Raw genomic sequence first — 22,049 nt, 5'->3', positions numbered from 1 at the left:
AAAACAAGTACTTAAAGCATTGTGCAACCTTAACCATGGACATTGCTCTGCCTATAATATTTATTTTAAAATTTCTTGACAGACTCGCCTTATGTTTTTTTTTAGCTCTGGGAAATATGATGAGTAAGAAGAGATTTATTATGTTTCTAAATCAATCCAAACAATACTTAGCACTTGTATAGCACTAATTTTCATTTTTTTTAAATGAAAGCCCTTTTAAAAGGTGAAAGGCATGTGTTTTCTCCATATTGCTTATGGAGAAACTGAGGCAGGATGTGACTAAGTGACTTGCCTGAGGTCAAACTAGCGAGTCAGTGGCAAAATTGGGAATGCCCATGATTGGAAACTATAAAGGAAAACACAGCTGCTCCTGAAAGTACACAATACACAACAAAGAAACAAATGATGATAACTGTAAAACAAGGATTTTACAAAGTGAAGAGGAGGGTAACTAGTGGCCTCAGAATGAAAGGTGAAGAATCAAAAGGAATCTACAACATTATTTAATTTATCTGTTTTTTCGAGCAGAATCAGAATCTGAGATTAGAAGAAATGAGAACACTGTCAATACTTTGTATGTATGATTATGTGCATTATTGATACGTGTGTGTGTATAAAAAATATCTTACCATAAGCTTTGACTTCCCCACAACTTTATCCTTTTTCTTTGCAATGTCCTTGATTGAGAAATACTATTTAAGTTTCCTAGGTACCATGTAGTAGGCTTTTTCACTTGTCTTTCTGATTTTGGCATTCAGTCACTTGATGTGGGTGAACACAGAAGCAAAATGAGGACAGATGCATGGAATTAAGCGGCAGGCCACAACTTTTATTAAACTTTAATGCAGAAAGGAGAGCTGTAACTAGATATTTTAGTGCCTGGGGCAAGCAAGCATATTTGTGTCCCCTGCCATTTTCCCCCCAGCAATTTTCTCCACCCCATTTTTCTGCCCCTGCAGCTTTGGGCTGCTGCCCTATTTGCCTGCCCTGGTTACGGTACTGTTAATTGGTTCCTGCATTCCTGCATTGGTTCCTGCACAGTACCTCAGTTGGGTACTAAGGACGTTCCTATTCAACCCACTGTGGCTTGAAGGTGCTGCGAGGAAAACAAACAAACAAACAAAAATCCCTGGTCTTCTGCCAGTTGCCCCAAGGCATCAAAAAATTCCTTACTGACCCCCAGATGGGTGATTGGCTAGAGCCACAGCATCTGTCAGGCTGGTATCCCATTCCTAGTTCAGATCGGTAGGGTGGGCTGGTGGAACAGAGCTGAGAGAGGCTCCATATGGTCCCTGCGCTGGACTAAACCCTGGGAGCTGGGGAATGCTGGCCAATCAACACTCTTCTCCCCCTGCTGGCCAATGGGTATCAGAGACTCCTGGGAGACGAGCTTCCTGTTGTCCCTTAGTGAGTGTCTCTCTCCCTTGTAACTGGGACTGTTCCCCTTTCCCTGCTGGTATTCCTGGAGAAAAGAGCATGCTCCATATGTAGGATGCTGTAGGAAAGCATCATTCAGCACTTCTGTTTTACCAGGCACAGTACTTCGTTTTTATCTCTTTCTGCCAGTACTCTAGCAGGAATTTACGGGAGGCATAGGATGATGTTCTGTGAGAGATAAGATAATATAGTTCACACACTGATTTCTAAACAGTGCATACCAGATTGATAGCACAGCAAGTAAACAACAATAACTACTTCTCTGCCATACATGTCCACAGCTATCACTAAGGGACACTGCCATGTGAAACCTTTTCTTCCATGCAGTGCTGCACAGCTGGGCATGGATACTGTGATTTACAGGCCATTGAACACAATTCCAGCCAACCTACTTTGAATCAACATTTGCTCTTAAAGGATCAGTCTGTGCTTTGTCGTTCTTTCAAAAAAAGTCAACTGAATTTTCCACCAGATTTGTAAAGTCCTAAATCTTTTTTGTTTAAATGACTAATAGTTTTCCCATTGAGCCTTTTACACGGCAGGACAGAACTATTCCCTGGCTGATTTAAAGGCAGAAGACAGAAATGGGCCGCTCCGGGCTTCCTGTAAACAATTTAGATGAGAACAATGTGGTAACAGTTCCATGTAGTTTTCAGAGGCTGCTTATTTTGCTGAGTCACTGACAAGCTGTCACATCAACAAGAAAACAATTTATTTCAATTAGAAACTCAGACGCACGATCTCCTTTAAATATGGCTGGGATAAATGGAAATTCTATTATATTTCACTGTTGTTGGTTTTTTTTCCCTGCTAAGGAGCAAGCACCTCCAGAGGGAAGCTAGGTATATTTTCATAAACGTCAAACTTCTTTCATTTTTCTTTTTCTTTAAATATTTCTGAACTACCTTTTCTAAATTCATTTTCCTGTTGGCTGCTTGTCACTGGTTACCATAGCAACAACCTCTAGTAGCAATGAGTCTGGGTTGCCCAGTGTGAACATCCTCACATTTAAACCTTGCCAAGGCTAGCTATTAATCCAGGGCTCTATACTGGCTCAACACGGTAAAATTGCTCTAATTTCCTTCCTTCTGCCATGCTGCCTTCCTGAACTGGTAGCACTTTCCCCAGGTGCATTCCTGTCAGGCAACCCACCGTTAATTTTCATGCTTGTGATTCTTGATTTGGCTATGGGCATTTTCAGGAACTGGACTGTTGGTGTCTTTAAGTGCCTTCAACAAAATATCTCAAAGAAACAATTACTTAAATCCAGTTTTTAAGGATATCTCCCCTCTCTCTCTCTCTCTCTCTCTCTCACACACACACACACACACACACACACACACAAAAGAAAGAGAAACTTATTCTTTAGAAATATACTATAGGCAGTTTATAATAGAAAATTTCACTTGCCAGTAATTCTACTCTTTGATGTTTTTGAATTGCTTTACAAACCATCATGAAGAGATTACCTTTTCAATGGGTTTGGGGTGTGGTGGGAAACAGGAGACTAATGCAGAACAGGTGTGTATGATGCAGGACTTACACCCAGCACTCTAGCAGTTTTAAAAGTATTTCAAGACCTAGCACCTTCCCTTTAGTCAACCCCTAATGACAGCTGAAAACTCTTTGTAAAGCAGAAGTAGCAAAGTGGTTAAGAGTAGTTGGATGGGAAATGAGAGCTGAAGGAGAAAACTGCAGTGTAGTGATTGGTTTGATTTGCTGAATAAATTGCTATTTTCAGATTCAATTTGTATCAATAGGCAAAGCACTGTATACCTGCAGAGCCTGTCACACTTGGTATCCAGAACTCTGACGCAGCCAGTCTTAAACAATCTTTTCACTGTTGTCAATAATTATAGCAACCCCCGCCCCCGCCTTCCCCTCCCAAAAAAAAACCTTGATGGCATTGGCCTTTTATTTTAAAACATTTAATAGTAGTGTTTCTCCTGCCTACTTCCTGGAAAGGAACAATTCACTCCATAAATACGCAGAATAATGTAGCTATTCTCAACGGGTAATTTTCAAAGTAGCCAAGAGGTGCTGCTCATTCGCCAGAAGGATTTAGCTTTATTAAATGTGATTGAAAGCTGGAAGCATAATGTGCCGTCTCCCTAATGCACTGAAAATTACACTTTGTTAATTTACAACATATGATATAACAAAGAGTGGAACAGGTTAAGCGTGTAAGTATGTACAATCACACTCAGACAGTTAACATTTATTCTCCTTTGCAATCCATATAGTTTTTCAGGATTGCAAATATTTGGCTTCTAGGTAGGGCTTTTTTGCAAACCCTGCTGGGTTTGTTTTGCATGAGTTCACAATCTGAACCCTGCAGGTTTGTTTGGAGGTTGGAAGAAAATCCCTGTGGGTTTGGAGATCTAAGTTCAAACTGCTGTGATGGGGAGGGAAGGAAAAATCCAGCTGGGGCTTGCAGGGGGCATCTGTGCAACCAGCATCAGTCCACGTGTGATACATTTTTGAGATCATAGGCTGAGATGTGCAAACACCAATCTTAAACATAAGATTCTGTTCAAGAAGGTTCAGTACAAATAATTTCCAGAGTCCCACTTTGTATGTTAAAGGCAGTTGGAGCTTGAGTTTTATGATTCAGTATCTTTGTTGCTGAGGCCCAAATTATGCTGGCCTTACTCATCTATATAATTCCACTGACTCTAATGGAACTGTTCAAATGAATAAGGCTTTGGCCTTATATATATATATATATATATATATATATATATATATGTGTGTGTGTAATATTTATTTATATATATATATGTATTTTATGTATGTATGCAATTTTATGGAATGGTCTGCATACATCTAGGTCACTGATAGAACAAATAAAATTAAGAGCATGTGTTTATACTCTAATTCCTTGAAATTTGTGAGATTAAATGTTGAGTATCAAAGCGTACATTAAAAGCTTCAAATACTAAGGTTCAGTTTAAACTATGAGCTGTTTTGTAAAAATTGCAGACTCTTTGGGGTAGGGAACTTGTCTTATGTGTCCATGACATTTCATAAACACTTGTGATGCTATAGAAATGATAAATAAATATTCATAGTATTATTTATTATGTTCAAAATGTCAAAATTCAATTTTTAAGAGAGATGAAAGAGGACAAAAAAGTAAGAGTGAAATTATGGGTCTATTAAAGTTGATGGAAAAACTCCCATTGACTTTAAATGAGTCCAGGATATTCACTGTACACGTTTTCTGGTTGTATCTGTTTTTTGCACTGCTGAAACTTTGCATAACATAATTTTTAAAAGTATGATATGATATAGATTTATTCCAAAATGTAGACTAACTTGTTAGCAAGTGCTGGTGAGAGGGGAGAAGAAAAAAATTACATTTATCTTTAAAAAGTAGTATGTGTGCATGTTTAAATACTACAGCATTCTACAGCAGTTTTGTAACACTGCAATAGCATGCAAACTGTAGTGTTTTAAGGACCTGATCTTGTACCACTAAAGTTAATGGCTAGGGCGACCAGACAGCAAATGTGAAAAATCGGGGTGGGGGTGGGGGGTAATAGGAGCCTATATAAGAAAAAGACCCAAAAATTGGTACTGTCCCTATAAAATCAGGACATCTGGTCACCCTATTAATGGCAGATTTACCATTGACTTCAGTGGGAACAGAAGTGAGCTTTTATAAATGCATGATATGGGGATACCATTTTTGGAGAATGAGGGGAAATTTGAATCTCAGGAAAGTCACAGGTTTGGTTTGTATAATTCTTCCTAGGGTATGTCTACACGGTAATTAGACACCTGTGGCTGGCCCGTGCCAGCTGACTGAGGTTCGCGGAACTTGAGCTGTAGGGCTGTTTAACTGTGGTGTAGACAGCTCGCACCTCACAGAATACTAGAGCCAGTGGTGCAAGTAGGGTGGTCTGGTCCAGTACGCAGTACCAGTATGATATTTATAGCCAGTATGCCATGCTGGAAAGATACAGCAGGAGCAGAATGTGTAGCAGCTGGGTGACTCCACGTCGGCAGCTCCTCCAGCGCGGCTGTACTATCCCCATCCCTTCCACGCAGCTGCATCTCCTGAGTCCTTTTTGAGGTCTGTACAGCAGCCCCGCAGGAGGACAGGCTGGGGGCGGTACAGACGCGCCGGAGGAGCTGCGGCCCCACGTTCTGCTCCTTTCACTGCTGCGGTTCCAGGGAGCCCTGCGATTTGACGCAGCGGTAGGACAGAGCCTCCCCACCAGGTAACATGGGATGGATCATGGGGAGGGGATGGGGGGAGAGCGTGGGGCCCCCGTCTGGAGGCGGGGAGGAGTCATGTGAAGAGTCACGTGGGGAGGTCACATGGCCCCCTCCCTTTAGCTGGTGCAGCATACTGGTCAGAAATGAATTCTACTTGCATGACAGCCTAGAGCCCAGGCTCAGGTCCAAGCCTGGACATCTACACTGTAATTAAACAGCCCTTTAGTCTGAGCCGTGTGAGCCCAAGTAAGCTGGCACAGGCCAGGCCAGCTGTGGGTGTCTAACTGCAGTGTAGACATACCTGTAGTGTAAAAGCTTATCCAAGGCTTATCTGGACCAAACCAAATATGTTTGGTCTAAGTAGACTTTAGTGACAACCCTCTTTTCCTTTTTAAAATTAATCATGTGTTCTGACTCACATCAGTATATACTGGTATAGCATCACTGGAGTTACTTCAGTGTTTCCAGCTATCACTGCATAAAGGGGCAATTCATTGTTCCTTCTGGTGACCAGTTGTTCTCCACACAATGATGTAATTGAGAGGAGAATCAGCCCAATATTTGCTCTTAAGAGACCAGGTGTCCTGGGGGCAGGGGCGGGGGAGGAGGGGAGGGAGAGGAGAACTGTAAATGATTTATCTGTTTCTGTTGTATGGTAAGGCCTGGTTATCATCTGGGTTTTACCTCATGTTGTCCTGTGTGTTTGTATATAGTGTACCAATTGGGTAACTTTTGTCCTGACCCTGCAATTTGTTAAACTCAATTCCAGTTGAAGTCAGCACATTGCAAGATATGTTCCTTAATGCAAATCTGCATCTATTTTGCTCAGTCCAGCAGTATGAATAAATTTTGGAATGTTATTCTTAATTACAGTTGACATTTGTGAACCTGGGGTCAAGCCAGTTGTTGAAAAATGGCTACTTGACAAATTTGGAGCAGCATTTTTTGACACTGTGTCATCAAAGACCAATGGAAGACACTAGAAACTAGTTTTCAACCTGCCTTAATATTGGTTTAACACTCCAATGTTTAAACCAAATGTTTGATATTTAAATATTAAACATTACCATTTTCCTCCAGACTGTTAAACCAACATTAAAGCAGATTGAACACTGACTTTCTGTCCTTTACACTTGGACTCCTGTATTGCTCATGTCACAGTAAACATATATTTGCAGTAAGATGGCACACTCTAGAATGGCCTGATTCTGTTCCCATTGAAGTCGATGGAAAACTGGTGCCAAGTCAAGGCCGAGACTCAAAAACATCAATGGTTATTACTCATTTGAAGAAAGAAATACACTTCTGAGTTTATTCATGGTGACAAGTGTTCTTGTTACCATGCAAACTAATGGAATGTTGGGCTGGATAAAACTAATGCAGCCTTCCTTTAAAGATGTTTTCTCAACACTTCTGCCGGAACTTGAAGTTCAGGAAAAGAAAGAGATGCTTCATCTTGGATGACTGACAGAAATAATTTAAATGTCCTCTCTAGTATTGTATAGGGCAGGGGTCTCAAACTCAAATGACCACGAGGGCCACATGAGGACTAGTACATTGGCCCGAGGGCCGCATTACTGACATCTCCCTCCCCGCCGCCCTTAGCCCCGCTCCCACTCCACCCCTTCCATGAAGCCCTGCCCCTACCCCGCCTCTTCCCACCCCTTCCCTGCCCCCATTCCAACCCTTTCCCCGAAATCCCCACCCCAACTCCGCCCCCTCCCTGCCCCCAGGGGGTGCAGGAGGAGTGTGGGGTGTGGCAGGGGCTCAGGTCAGGGAGTTGGGGTGTGGGGTGCAGGAGTGATGAGGGGTGCGGCGGGGGTCAGGGCAAGGGGTTGGGGTGCAGGAGGGGTGTGGCAGGGGGTCAGGGCAGGGAATCGGGGTGCAGGAGGGGTGCGGCAGGGGGCTCAGGGCAGTGGGTTGGGGTGCAGGAGGGGTGCGGGCTGCAGCAGGGGGCTCAGGGCAGGGGGTCAGGGTGCAGGGTATGGCAGGGGGTTGGGGTGCGGTAGTGGGCTCAACGCAGTGGGTTGAGGTGCAGGAGGGGTGTGGCAGGGTGCAGCAAGGGGCTCAGGACAGGGGGTTTGACTGCAGGAAGGGTTCGGGGGGCGGGCTCTGGCCCAACGCGCACCGGGGCAGGGCAGGCTCCCTGCCTGCCTGCCTGCCTGCCCTACCCCCGCACCACTCCAGGAAGCGGCTGGAACGTGGGGAGGCAGGGGCACAGGGGTGTGTGTGTTGCTGTTGCTTCAGGCACCGCCTCCAGCATCTCCCATTGGCCAGGAACGAGGAACCACGGCCAATGGGAACTGCTGGGGGCGGTGCCTGAAGCAACATCAACACACACCCCTGCGCCTCTCCTCCCCCAGGTTCTCTCCACTTCCCGGAGCGGCACGGGGGCAGGGCGGGCAGGCAGGCAGGGAGGCGCCCCTGGTGCGCGTCAGGCCGGAGCTGCACTAGGTAAACGCTGGGAGAGGGCGGGGGGGCCGCGACGAGCTCGCGGGCCGCAGAAAATAACCTCGCGGGCCGCATGTTTGAGACCCCTGGTATAGGATGTACTGTTTTCAATGATTGCTACTTTGTGGTCAAGAATACACTAGTCATATAGAACATACATTGTTCTGTATGCTTAGTTGAGCAATACAATTCACCCAATAGTCAGTTTCTCGAGCACTTGCAAGTTGATTAAAATGAGGGCAAAGACTTCTTTCTCTGACCGTATTGTCAGTCAGGGGATATTTCTGCTTAAATGAGTCCCCAATGCAAATTCCTATGTAGTAAATACTCTTCTTTCTCAAAAAGATCAAAGATAATGCCCAGAATTCTGCTTTTACATTTGCCCTCCATGGAAGTCAATATTTTAAGGGTAATATCTTGCTATACATCATGGTTTGTTGCTTATGCATCTAAAAACAAGATCAGTAAAATGAGAGATGTCACTCATGAATTGGTAGAAGACAGACCAACATTGTATTGTTATGTTGGAAGGTGTTAATGACTGCCATCAATAGCACCCGGGTTAAAGCTGATGGGTGTACTAAGTACCCTTTCTTCAGGCTGAATCATAGCAATGTAGGGCTAGAAGGGGCCTCAAGAGGTCATCTAGTCCATCACACTGTGCTGACGCAGGACCAAGTAGACCTAAACCGTCTCTGACAGGAATCCCATACCTAGACCATCCTTTGTCTATCTTGTTTTTAATAACTTCCAATGATGGGAATTCCACAGCCTCTCTTGGTAACCTAGTCCAGTACTTAACTACCATTATAATTAGAAAGATTTCCCTAGTATATAACCTAAGTCTCCTTTGCTGCTGAAATTGATTACATTTTGTCCTACTTACAGTGGACATGGAGTACAATTGCTCACTAAAAGGAGCAAAAATGCCCCTTTATGTGGTGATAGCTGGAAACACTAGCAGCCACCACCCAAGAAACTGGGCCACATGGCAAGGCCTGATTGCAGAAAAAGGAACAGAAAGTGGGAGAATCAGTGGTGACAGAACTTCTTTTGGCTCAAACTCACTGGAAAGGCAGTCTCTAATTTCTGAGCAAGGGAACTGCCTGTGTTCAGGGAAACATAACTTTGTGTGTACTCTTAATAAATAAACAAGATTGCAGAAAAGAAGTATCTGACATATTATCCCTTTCTCCTTCCAACAGGAGTAACTTGGCAAGGCCCTGAATATTAGCTAAGCTGTCATATCCAGAAGGGGCAAACATATTAATTATTGTAGTATATTAAAGACTGAAGTCAAAGGGTGTATGTATTGTCTTGTTCATACAGTATGAATTTTCTCATTTTGTTTTTCAATACGCCATTTTGCTTCAAATATTGTAGGAATTCATCACTTGTTATAGGTGGATTTGTCTGACTTCTTGTCAAATCAGTGTTCATTTACAGAAATCTATAAGGCACTTTACCCTGAAGGCATTTGGTTAGTCAGTGCCAGCATGAGCTGCCAGCTTTTACTGATTTTATGATGCCAGCTGCTTTCTTGGTGAACAATCTGCTCTGAGTCTTCCTTTACTTTCTGAGAGCTTGGGCTCCTTTTAATCAGCTTGTTAACGAAGGTGAGGCAACTCCTCTTTGAAATCTTTATTGGCCCTGACCTGCTCAGTAGAAGAACCAGAGGACTGATTTATCTTTTCTTTTTTTTTATTTCTAGCCATTTTTCTAATAAGACGATTAGAAGCTGGCACTGACTTACTGAATATGAGGCATCATATTTAGATAATGATGCAGACATTTAATAGTTTAAATAAAATACTGGTAAATATGATCACAAATAAAACCTGGCTATTTCTTGAATGGTTGGGCCAGGTATGAAGGTTTGCTTGTGTCTGTGGATTATTTGTCATTGGTAATAGTTAATGGCTTTGGATTGCAAAAGTTGATGAAGAACAGTCAAATCAAAGTAGCTATACCCAAACAAATTAAACTCCTGTAATGGAATTATTGTGCTGGGTGCATGAGTATTCACTAGTGCACGCACACACACACAGTCTCCAGAGGTATGGCTCCTTGATAGATGGTGAAGAAATCATTCTGAAAGGGAGTTCAAGGGTGTGTCTGCTCTTTCTTCCTCTGTAGGAAATGAAAATGTTAAGTAACGGCAGAGCAACCCCAGCAGCAGGAGGGGAGCTGCTTTTTTGTACTAATAAATAACAGTTATTTTGCTCACTGACTTCTGCCTGCATCCTAATTCCATTGATTGTTTGTGCTAGCTCAACAACAAGTAGATTGCAGAATCATATAACATGTCCATTCTGTGTCGCTTTTGGATGTGTATTGAGGTAGAAACAATAGTAGCCCCTTAGCTCAGGATGAGATGAAGGGGGGAAGGAAATGGGAACATTTTTAATCTTCTGCAAAGAGGGGGATATTTTGCATGACGTCACATTCCATTGTGCTCGCTTTTTAGAAGATGTTCTTCACAACTTGCCTGGCAAGGTGAAAATGAGTGGTAGTACAAAATGGGTGTAAAATGCTACCTGATCAAGGTAGCTCTTTACAGCCACATTGTGAAAGTGTAAATGACTAAACCGATAGGTGAAGAATTAAGCCCTTCATCACTAAGGCCATGTCTACGCTACAACTTATGTTGGCAAAACTTAGTTGCTTCGGGGTATTAAAAAAACCACCCCCTGAGTGACATAAGTTTCCCCAGTATAAGTGGTAGTGTGCACAGTGCTATGTCAGCTGGAGAGCTTCTCCCACCGACACAGCTACCACTGCTTGTGGAAGTGGTTTTATTATGCTCGCAGGAGAGCTCTCTCCCATCAGCATAGAGAGGCTATATGGGTTATCTTACAGTGGCTCTGTTGCATCGGTACAGCTGAGCCGGTGTAAGCTTTCTAGCGTAAATATGACCTAATTTTCTTGAATGCTTGGAGTCAAATTATAGCACTGAGAGCGAGTGGAACTTGAGGGTGAGAGGGCTTATGGTGACTGAGGAAAACAGTATGTTTGAATAAGGCATAATGACTCCAGGACAATGATGGAGGATATATGGATGTGTAATTTAAAGTGGCAGCTTTATACCTGAGCAAAAGACCAGTGTGCATTTTTTTCCATTTCTTTTTCTTGTGGGGGTCGGTTAGCGTGTTTACAGCATTTTTTCTTTCTTTGCCTTTTAGCCTCTTAAACAGTTGTTATTACTGCTGTGCAGCACTGCAGCTGCTCATTCTCTCACACATTCAGGACCTGGTCATGCAGCCATTTCACATTAGGCATTCCCATTGACTTCACTCGGAGAGACTTGTCTGCAGCAGCACAATCATTTCAAATTCTGTGCAATGATTGGGGTTGGTTCTTATTTTATTCAAACCAGGTCTCCTTCTGCAGTATAGTTCTAAATTGGAAAAGCTTCTTAAGTGCCCCTTCTGAGTTTCCTTTTTGGGTATGCAAGTTTCACTTGAGTCTTAAACATTTTTTTTAACAAGGATTATTTTTTATATTGTGTACTTAGGTGAGCAAACTGAGAAATAAATTTCACCAAAGTTCAGGGCCATTTGATCTGATTTTTCAGCTTGGTCCATTTAAATGGTAAGATCTTGCTACAAAGGTCAGATCTGTAACTAAATTCAAACTTGACTAAAGTTTGGGATGTTAGGATCCAACATTGGTTTATGGCCAACTCTATTAAGAGTTGCTATTACATTGCACCCAAAGTGCTGATACATCCAGTTCCTCAGCATTAGAAAATTTAGGGCCTGATTCATCATTGCCCTGCAGCTTGTTGTGTACTTGTTTACCCCATAAAGTGGATGCAAAACACGACTAATCTGAATGCACTCACTTTGCACTGGCGTAAAGCTATAGGGCAACCATGACTAAAACCTAGATTATTCTGGAACATTAGCACATTTCGTCTTTCTCCACTGCATTATACAATGTCCAGCGATGTGGGGCAGAACAACAGCTTCTTTGTTACTTTTTAAGTGGAAATCTATCTGACTGGCTGTAACTCCCCATAATGGGAGACAGAGAGTGCCACTGCTGGGTGAATTGCAGGGTGACCAGGTGTCTGATTTTCGACTGGAACACCCAATGGAAAAAGGACTCTGGTGGCTCCGGTCAGCACTGCAGACGGGGCCGTTAAAAGTCTAGTCGGCGCTGTGACTCTAAGGCAGCCTAGTTCCTACCTCTCCTGACTGTGCCCCGGAAGCAGCCAGCAGGTCCGGGTCCTAGATGGGGGGGCCACGGGGCTCCACACGCATCCCCCTGCCCCGAGCACCGGCTCTGCACTCCCATTGGCCAGTTCCTGGCCAATGGGAGCTGTGGGGGGGGCAGTGCCTGCAGGCGAGAGCAGTGCGTGGAGCTTCTTTCCACCCCCGCCCCCCCGCATAGGACCCGGACCTGCTGGCTGCTTCTGGGGGGTGCACAGTGCGGTGCCAGGACAGGCAGGCAGCCTGCCTATCCCCCTGCTGCGCCACTGACTGGGAGCCACCGGAGGTAAGCCCGCACCCCCAGCCCAGAGCCCTCACCCCTCCCTGTACCCCAACCCCCTGCCTCAACCTGCAGCCCCCTCCAGCACTCCAAATCCCTTGACCCCACTCCCCAGCCTTGAGCCTCCTCCTGCACCCCAAACCCCTCATCCCGGCCTCACCCCAGAGCCCTCCCGCACCCCAACCCCCTGCCCCAGCCAAGTGAAAGTGAATGAGGGAGGGGGAATGTTGTGAGTGGGGGCGAGGCCTAGGGGAAGAGGCAGGGGCGGGGCCTCGGGGAGGTGTTCGGTTTTGTGAAACTAGAAAGTTGGCAACCCTAGGTGAGCGCAGAGAGCACTTGGCCTTGACTCAGATTTTCCTGCTCCCCCCCACACACCACAACCCTGCCCCCTCAGGAAAAAGGTGTTCTAATATCTGCTTGGTGAGAGCCCTCTGCTTGTTCCAGAACAGAGTGGGACCATGATTGTTTTCTGTAGCTTGTTTAAATCCTTCCTAGGTTGCATGTCACTTGTTCAGCTGTCAATTTAATCTGATCACAGGAGCAATGCCAAAGTTAAAAGCTTCAAATAGACATCTTTTAAAAAGATTTTTGCTATTTCCCACTTTCCACTAAGAGCCACTGGAACAACATTTTAATATAGGAAATAAAAAATGCTGATGCTGCTTGGCAACCCTGCCCAAATAAATGCAGATCACGGCATAATGTCCATGATCACAGGCAAGTGGGGCAGATAGGTTTTCTTTGCCATGCATGCCCCATCCGTATGAGCAGGCAGCATGCCGAAGTGTACCAGAAGCTTGTTCTCTGAAGTGCTGGGAGAGCAGGGTTGGTTTAAATTTCAGTACACTTCTTGCTCACAAGGATAAGGCAAACAGGCACAGCAGGGAAAGCAGTGTTACCTGCAACCTTTGTGACCCAGCTTGCATTCAAAACAGTTGGTGGTAAATCAGATATTTGGCTCACCTTTCTTGGCAGTTTCAAGTGTGTAGTCCACTGATATGTGTCATTTCAAAAGATGTGTACATTTGAAAGAGATTATGTTTTTAAAAAATAAACAACTTTCCAAATCAGACAACTTTTAACATTGGATGTTAGACCATCTGAAGCATCTCATTGTATTCTGATATCGGTCCACAGGCGATTACACACAGTTACCATATGCATCAAGGAGAGGCTAGATCTCATTTCATTTTTTTAGATAGATGCTTGTGTAAAATGTCAAATTGGAGCTAAATTCATCTAATTATTTTTAACAGACTCAGCTGAACGCAGCAATATATATGAAGTAAGAAGAGAAAGTTCATGAATCGTAATATTCTAGTCACAGTTTCTCTCATTTCCCAAAGTGGAGAGCTGCTATGTTCTTTTAAGATTTAGAAGTCAATGCATTTGCCTTTCAACAATCAATAGCAGCTGTTGATCTGAGTCATTAATGAGATTTAGACTGCATCCACATTTAAACCTTGTATATTCAGCAGGAGATGGAGTATGCTTGGAAAATGGGATTTCTGTCATGGTTATAATGAAAGTTTTACATGTTTAAGCTGAGGGGACACTACAGTGAATCCTCCACCTGACACAATGGAAGCTAAACCATGCAAGCTTTTTCTCTAATGAGGAAGCATAAAAGCAGTTTCTTGTTGAGATTTCAACTAGAGCCCCTGGTTTATGAGCAAATGGCTCTTGGGTGGAAGTACTTGCAAAATGTGATTTCATAGGTGGCCTGTTCATTAGAATGCTACTCACTCCCGGCATAAGAGCAGCAGGTTACCTCAAAGAGTGACAGGCCTGTGTACATACAGTGTCAGTTGGGGGATGTTCAATATAATGCCAGGGTAATCTACACACGCTGACTCTGGGTACATTGAAACTCCACCAAAATTAGAATAGAATTAGAGTAAAAGTCCCAAAATATTGTACACATTATAATTCTGATCCATAGTGAACTTCCACTTATATTTAGGTTTTTCTATGGGGAAAAATGATTGAATTGTCAGTGGGCTCCCCAGAAATACATCCTAGAATACTCAAGGAGCTGACTGGGGAGATATCTGAGCCATTAGTAAGGCTATGATTTAATGACGGGTATTTTTAGTAAGTCATGGGCAGGTCATGGGCAAGAAACAAAAAAGCACGGCCTGTGACCTGTCCATGTCTTATACCATAAATACCCCTGATTGAAGAATCTGGGGTGGGAGCGCCAGCGGCTGCTATGGCCACCACCATGGGGGGAGCAACAGGGGGCCAGCGGCTGCTCCAGCTGCTACCAGTGCGGGGAGGGGAGCCCAGGGGGGCCAGACACTGCTCTGGCTGCCCCAGGACCACTGTCGGGAGCCACCGAGCTCCAGCTGCTCCAGCCACCCTGGGGACTGCTGCTCAGGCATTCCCCATGGCCAGCTGCATCGGCCACTGCTCCGGTGGTCCCCGGGACAAGCTGCCCAGGACCGCCGGAGCAGCGGCCGGGGCCATGGCCGCTCCAGTAGTTGCTGGTGTAGCCAGGACTGCCCGAGTGGCTGGCTCCAGGGCCAACTGCTTGGGCGGCCCTGGGGTCAGCCACACTGGCCACTGCAGAAGTCATGGAGGTCGCAGGAAGTCACGGAATCCGTTACTTCCTCAACCTCTGTGACAAACACGGAGCCCTAGCAATTAGCTATTATCTTCAAAAACTCACAGAAGATGGAAGAGATTCCAGAGGACTGGAAAATGGCAAATACAGTGCCAATCTATAAAAAGGGAAATAAGGGCAACATGGGGAATTACAGTCCAGTCAGCCTAACTTCAGTACCCAGAAAGGTAATGGAGCAAATAATTAAGCAATCAACGTGCAGACACCTAGATGAAAATAGGGTGATAAGTAACAGTCAGCATGGATTTGTTAAGAACAAATCATGTCAAGGCGACCTAATAGCTTTCTTTGACAGGGTAACAAGTCTTCTGGATAGGAGGAAGTGGTAGATGTAGTATGTCTTGACTTTAGTAAGGCTTTTGTTACTATCTCGCATGACCTCCTCATAAACAAACTAGGGAAATACAACCTAGATGGAGCTACTATAAGGTGGGTGCACAACTGGCTGAAAACTGTTCTCAGGGAGTAGTTATCAGTGATTCACAGTCAAGCTGGAAGGGCATATTGAGTGAGCTCCCACAGGGATCCTTCTGGCATTCCCCATTCTGGGTCTGATTCAGTTCAATATCTTCATCAATGGTATAGATCAGGGGTAGGCAACCTATGGCACGTGTGCCGAAGGCGGCACGCGAGCTGATTTTCAGTGGCACTCACACTCCCCGGGTCCTGGCCACCAGTCCGGTGGGCTCTGCATTTTAATTTAATTTTAAATGAAGCTTCTTAAACATTTTAAAAACCTTATTTACTTTACATACAACAATAGTTTAGTTAAATATTATAGACTTATAGAAAGAGACCTTCTAAAAATGTTAAAATGTATTACTGGCACACAAAACCTTAAATTAGAGTGAATAAATGAAGACTCGGCACACCACTTCTGAAAGGTTGCCGACCCCTGATATAGATAATGTCATAGAGAGTACACTTATAAAGTTTGTGGATGATACCAAGCTGGGAGGGGTTGCAAGTGCTTTGGAGGATAGGATTCAAATTCAAAATGAGCTTGACAAACTGGAGAAATGGTCTGAAGTAAAAAGGATGAAATAAGGACAAATGCAAAGTATTCCCCTTAGGAAGGAGCAATCAGTGGCACACATACGAAATGGGAAATGACTGCCTAGGAAGGAGTACTGCAGAAAAGGACCTGGGGGTCATAGTGGATCACAAGCTTAATATGAGTCAACACTGTGGCCAAAAAAAAAAAAAAAAAATCAGCAAACATCATTCTTGGATGTATTAGCAGGAGTGGTGTAAGCAAGACATGAGAAGTAGTTTTTCTGCTCTACTCTGCGCTGATTAGGCCTCAACTGGAGTATTGGAGACATTTCAGGAAAGATGTGGACAAATTGGAGAAATTCTAGAGAAGAGCAACAAAAATGATTAAAAGTCTAGAAAACATGGCCTGTGAGGGAAGATTGAAAAAAAGGGTTGGTTTAGCCTGGAAAAGAGAAAACTGAGAGGGGGCAAAGCAGTTTTCAAGTACAATAAAGGTTGCTACAAGGAAGAGGAAGAAGAATTGTTCTTCTTAACCTCTGAGGATAGAACAAGAAGCAATGAGCTTAAATCGCAGCAAGGGCTGTTCAGGTTGGACATTAGGAAAATCTTCCTACCTGTCAGGGTGGTTAAGCACTGGAATAAAATGCCTAGGAAGGTGGTAGAATCTCCATCATTGGAGATTTTAAAGAGCAGGTTGGACAAACACCTGTCAGCGATGATCTAGATAATACTTAGTCCTGCCATGAGTGTAGGGGACTGGACTAAATGACCTCTCGAGGTCCCTTCTAGTGCTACGATTCTATGATAAATAGTTGCCAGCTCATTGTTCAACACAAACAGAAGGAAAAAAATATATTCCACTTTTTCAAGCTGAAAAAAAAAGAGAATTTCAACAGTTTGCTTTTTTTCCCCATCTTGTGGTCTTTTTCCTGATATACGTGTTTCATTAGCCTTTTTCATGCTTTGACTTAAAAAAAATCCATCTGTTTAAGAGCCTTTGGAGGTTGCATTCCTTAATTTGTCCTCCCCAGCATGCTAAGGGGAATTCTTTATGTAATAAACAGACATAAAACTCTTCAAGATAGCAGCTACTGAAAGTGTGGAAAATGAGGGAATAAAATACAGAAAGAGTATTCTTAAGGAAGAGCTATTGTAATTTTGCACCTAGAAGTCCAACTGAGAAATGAAAAGTTCCTCAGTAGGAAGCTTGTCTTCATCATGAAGCCAGCACTCATTTTTCTGCCACTGGCTAACTCACTCAAGAGAGGCCTGTCAACTGAAATAGCAAGGACATTGTGTGGTAGGACTGGTGTGAGGTGCATAGGCAGAGTTATTGGAAGAAGCTGAGCCTGACTGAAGACTGTAGTATGTCAAGATCAAGCCAGTAGTTCAAGTTATCACACTTTCCATGAGGATTCACTTTATCCAACTTGCCTAAAATTTAAGATAAAAAAAAGTCAGCAAGTGTAACTCACTATCTCAGAATTACAAGATGCCAGGTGAGCCCACCAGGTGTGCTATTGATCTCTGGTAGAGCAAATAATCCCAGTCTTAGTCAGCACCACTGTCCCAGAGGAGGGAGCGTAAAGCATCCAAAGTCATTGCTTAGAAGTTGCATTATGGGATTACTTAGAATTAACTCTGCTGGTATTTTGCCATGTTGGATGGTCTAGAAATAGACACAATTCTTATTTGGCTGGTGGAATTAAGGACAATATGGGACACAGAGTTAAGGTTTGCGAGAGCGATCATGCCCTTCTTTATCTTTCTACATCTTTTTCAACACTTGCCCATGTGTGATTTACATTACCTTTTGTACTCTGTTCCTCCTCTACAAATGTTTCTTTCCCTTAAGTGCTTGACTCATCTGTTTAAGTCACTTACCTTTTGCAGTGTCCACCCTCAGCTGATATTTCAGCTTTTGTCATACTACGTTGCAATGCAGACTGAGGCAATGTTAAATCACACCACACTGACAACACAGGAAAAAGCTAAAGAAAGATGACTTCTGAAATTTGTAGAAAATATTTATTGTTTTTACTTCAGCTGTGCACATCACATAGTGGGGGGAAACTGTCAAATACTACACAGGTAGGGGCCATATAAATAGGTAGGTTGGAAGCTACATTGTCAGCCAGATACAAATTCATGGTGTGTAGTTGAGGTTGGGGCATAAGTTTGTCAGTTATGGCTCCCTGATGCTAGGGACCAGTCCTGCAATAGCCTTGGCATAAGTTACAACACCCTGGGGGCTGATCTACATCAGCTGGCTATAACTCCCAAGTGGCCATTGACCAACAGGAAGAGACAGAGTGCTCCATTCCTTTCCCCTTCTCCTTTCCTTATGTGCCCCCAAGCAGCTGGAGTGACAGGGTGAATTGGCATAGAAACCTGCTACATTAGCTCTATATCCTCTGAATACTCCCCCCGTGAGTGGAATCCTCACCATGCAAGATCAACTTGCTTTCTGCTCCCAGAGCTTTGTGAAAGGAAAGGAGGATTGGGCTAGAGAATATTGCCTAGCACATTAAACTCCAGCAATTATGGAGGTTAGGAGAAGGGAAATAAGAGTGGAGCTGTCCCTGGTACTCATGAGTTGGAAAGCAGTGTGATTCACAAACTGTTTAATTTGTTTGTGGGTTTTCTGGTCATCAGTCACTGAATAGCATAAACCAGGTGAAACAATGATTCAGAATTTACTTATCAGTGTTCATTCAGCAGGAGAAATTGTGCTGTCCCAGAGTTTGTTTTTGCTTTCCATCATCTCTCTCCGTTTCAGTGATGAATTTGGGAAAAATACTGTAAGTAATAACTTGTCTGGTTTTATAGCACAAGATGACTTTATGGAGGCTTTTAAACACGATTAACCTTTGAACATTGGTCTTCCTGCTGAAATGACTGCTGGTTTAGAGCTGTGTCATCATCTCAGGGCCTGGTCCAACCAAACCTTATTCACATTGGTGTTCCTTCTCACATGCGAGTAGTGAAACCCATGGTCCTAATGATGGGGCTAAGGGTTTTCAGATAGATTTGGACTTCCAAGACCCTTGTGTAGGGTGACCAGATGTTCTGATTTTATAGGGACAGTCCCGATTTTGGGGTCTTTTTCTTATATAGGCTCCTATTACCCCCTGCCCCCATCCCGATTTTTCACATTTGCTGTCTGGTCACCCTACCCTTGTGTGTGAGCCCTGAATAATAGCTGAAATTGAGGCAAGAATAAGTTTTAAAACACATTAAAAATCTATTTTAGTTTATTTGAAAATGCCTACATTATTATATGGGAATGTCAGTGAGCAACTTAATTGTATTTTGGGCTGCATAAGCTCCAAAGACCCAAGGTATTTATAATGTGGCACTCTAAGGCCAAGCACCCAAGATGTGTTTCAAGAACAGGATGCATGCTCAAGTTTTTCATGCTCTTTTTTTTAATGACACTGTGGTGGACTTAAAATGCACAAACATGAATCATAAAGTTCAACTATATATGCACAAAATTATTAATTTTAAAAGTTCATAACTTTAAAGCTATGTTTGTAGGAAAATTGTTCTAAAGTTATCAACTTCTAAAGTCTCAATGGGATCTACAAAACAACTCAGCTTGAAGTTTGTCTTCTATCTTATTTTTGGTCATACAAGCACAATGTATCTGACTGAAACCTATGAGGAAAAACAGCCCCCAAAATCCATTTGTAATAGTTCAATTTATTCCTGAGGGGATGGGGGTGGGAGGGTGGGGAGGGGAGGGAGGAGATCTTTGACCATGGAGAAAAACCATGGTAAGTTTCAGCCCCAAAATAAGTTGCATGAGACATTTATGAGCAGTTGGGGGGAGGGGGGAAAGGTGGTCGGTCTGTCTGAATACAACTTGTCTCAGATAGTGGTCATGCAGTTTCAGACTAAAAAGCTAAATTCTCTGCTGTCCTGGAGTTTGTTTGTGCTTTACCATCATCTCTTCCCCTTTCAGTGATGAATTCTTGTTGCATACGGTCATGATTTCCTCATACTTTTACATTTGGTACTGAAGTTTTCAGTGCTTGGTTTCTATAAAGTTTGAAATGGAAATCCTCCTGAAGTTTGAGGGAAATCCTCCCGAAGTTTTTAAGTTTGAGTTATGAGAGTCTGAAAAAAATATTCCTCTCTAAATTGCCATTTTCCCCATGCAAACAATGCATAATGGTTGAATTTGAAACTTCAAATTCAGTATGTAATCAGTCCTTAGTACTTTTGGAAATTTTGGCCACAAAATTAAAAGTGACTACTGATGTTTGGATGCCAGAATTTTTGATGCCCAACCTGACATCTCAAAAAGGCGAGGTTTTTGATGCTGGGCCCCTTAAGGTGACTCGAGTTGCTCAGCCAAAAACCGAAGGTCCCAAAATCACTACTCGCTTTTGAAAATCTTGGCCACATTTAGTTGGATAATGATAAAGAGCCAGATTATTCCTGCTGTCATACAGGTGCTCTGTGTATGCATTGGGGTGACTGCAAGTGGAATAAGGGACTATCACATGTTCACTCCCTGCACTGCATTCTCAGAATGTCTCCACATCATTGCAAAGGGGTTGGAGAGGCAGGGCTATGTAGGCAGCCTCCCAACACATTGGAGTTTAGGGAAAGATCATAGCTTCCTGGGGTAGAGTTCCCTCCTCAGTCTCCCTATGGGGCAGTCACAGTGGCTGCTGTTTGGTGAACGTGTGCACAACATTATACATGTAAATGTCTCATTGAAACACACACTGATAAAGTCCTCCAAAAATACCACCAAGAATTTTAGTGTTTCTATGCTATTTTTTGTTGTGGTGCAGAGTATTCTACAAATTCTAAGCTTTTTAAATATTTTTAACATGCATTGCTATCCTTTTCTGTTGCCATGATACAGCCATCATAATGTAAGCAGATGTGTTGCTTCCCTGTAAATGCTACTTGCAGAAAAGTCTCCAGAAAGCAATAACAAAAGTATCCATGTATCTTTCCCATATCCTTCTTTCATCCCAGGCATTTTAGTAAAGTGCTAAATTCTGTCCCCTCCACAGTCCATTCATTCCATGGAATGTGTGAATTCTGTCCCTGTGTCTACCTTTCCCCTAAATGAAATGTGAACTTCAAAGATTAGATGGTACCATTTTAATGATAAGATTATTAACAAAGAATTTTTCTCTCTCCTTAAAGCCACAAAATTAATAAAAAAACACCAAGCAAAACACAACCTTTGTCAATGTGATTGTAAGGCTGTACAGTTAAGTCAGAACGTTAACAAATATTTACTTACATATACTAGGCATTTTGCGGAAGATATTTTAAAAATCTTTTAATGTGTGTGTATATATATATATATATATTAGCTACATTTAGCTATATAGCTAAATTATGTATATCACTATATATATTATTTAGCTACCAGATTAAAAGGTAAAACTCAATGAGAGACTACCTCATTTGTGCAATATGTTTGAGTAAATGTGACTGTAAGAGCCTTAATTTTGCATAACTGAATAATACAATATATTGTGTCATATGTTAATTTTAATATACAGTTTACAGGTTTTTCAAATCTGAATACTAAACAGGAAGGGAGTGTGGAATCAATTGCAATAGTTTGCAATAATTATTTGGGTTCTTTCATGCAGCAGGGCTATTTCAACATCATTCTTTGCTTTTTAAGATAATTGAGGGTTTAAATTGGAAGACTGGAAAGAAGTCAAAAGAGCACTTGAAACATACATGATCATTATTGTAACAGTTTGTAACCAAATCTGTTCTCCTAAGCAGTATTTATGCTTATACTATTCTTTCATTTATTATGAACTAACAAGATAGA

General features: G+C 42.9%; 1 protein-coding gene across 6 annotated transcripts in view; it reads left to right on the top strand.

The window, feature by feature from the left end:
- Positions 1–22,049, top strand: part of LOC112116495 (protocadherin-9) — an 883,541-nt gene that overhangs the window by 194,821 nt on the left and 666,671 nt on the right. The window contains exon 2 of one of the 6 annotated variants that reach the window (XM_024214006.2): positions 17,694–17,727. The exons of the other annotated variants lie outside the window; for them this stretch is intronic. Coding sequence (XP_024069774.1) covers positions 17,694–17,727 — 34 coding nt within the window. The remainder of the gene's footprint in view (positions 1–17,693; positions 17,728–22,049) is intronic. 6 annotated transcript variants of the gene reach the window in all.

The sequence above is a fragment of the Terrapene carolina genome, unplaced genomic scaffold (assembly GCF_002925995.2).
Source record: "Terrapene carolina triunguis isolate 2854851 unplaced genomic scaffold, T_m_triunguis-2.0 Scaffold18, whole genome shotgun sequence".
NCBI lineage: Eukaryota > Metazoa > Chordata > Testudines > Emydidae > Terrapene > Terrapene triunguis.
Note: the sequence above shows the minus strand (reverse complement) of the source record. Positions and strands in the feature narration are given on the sequence as shown.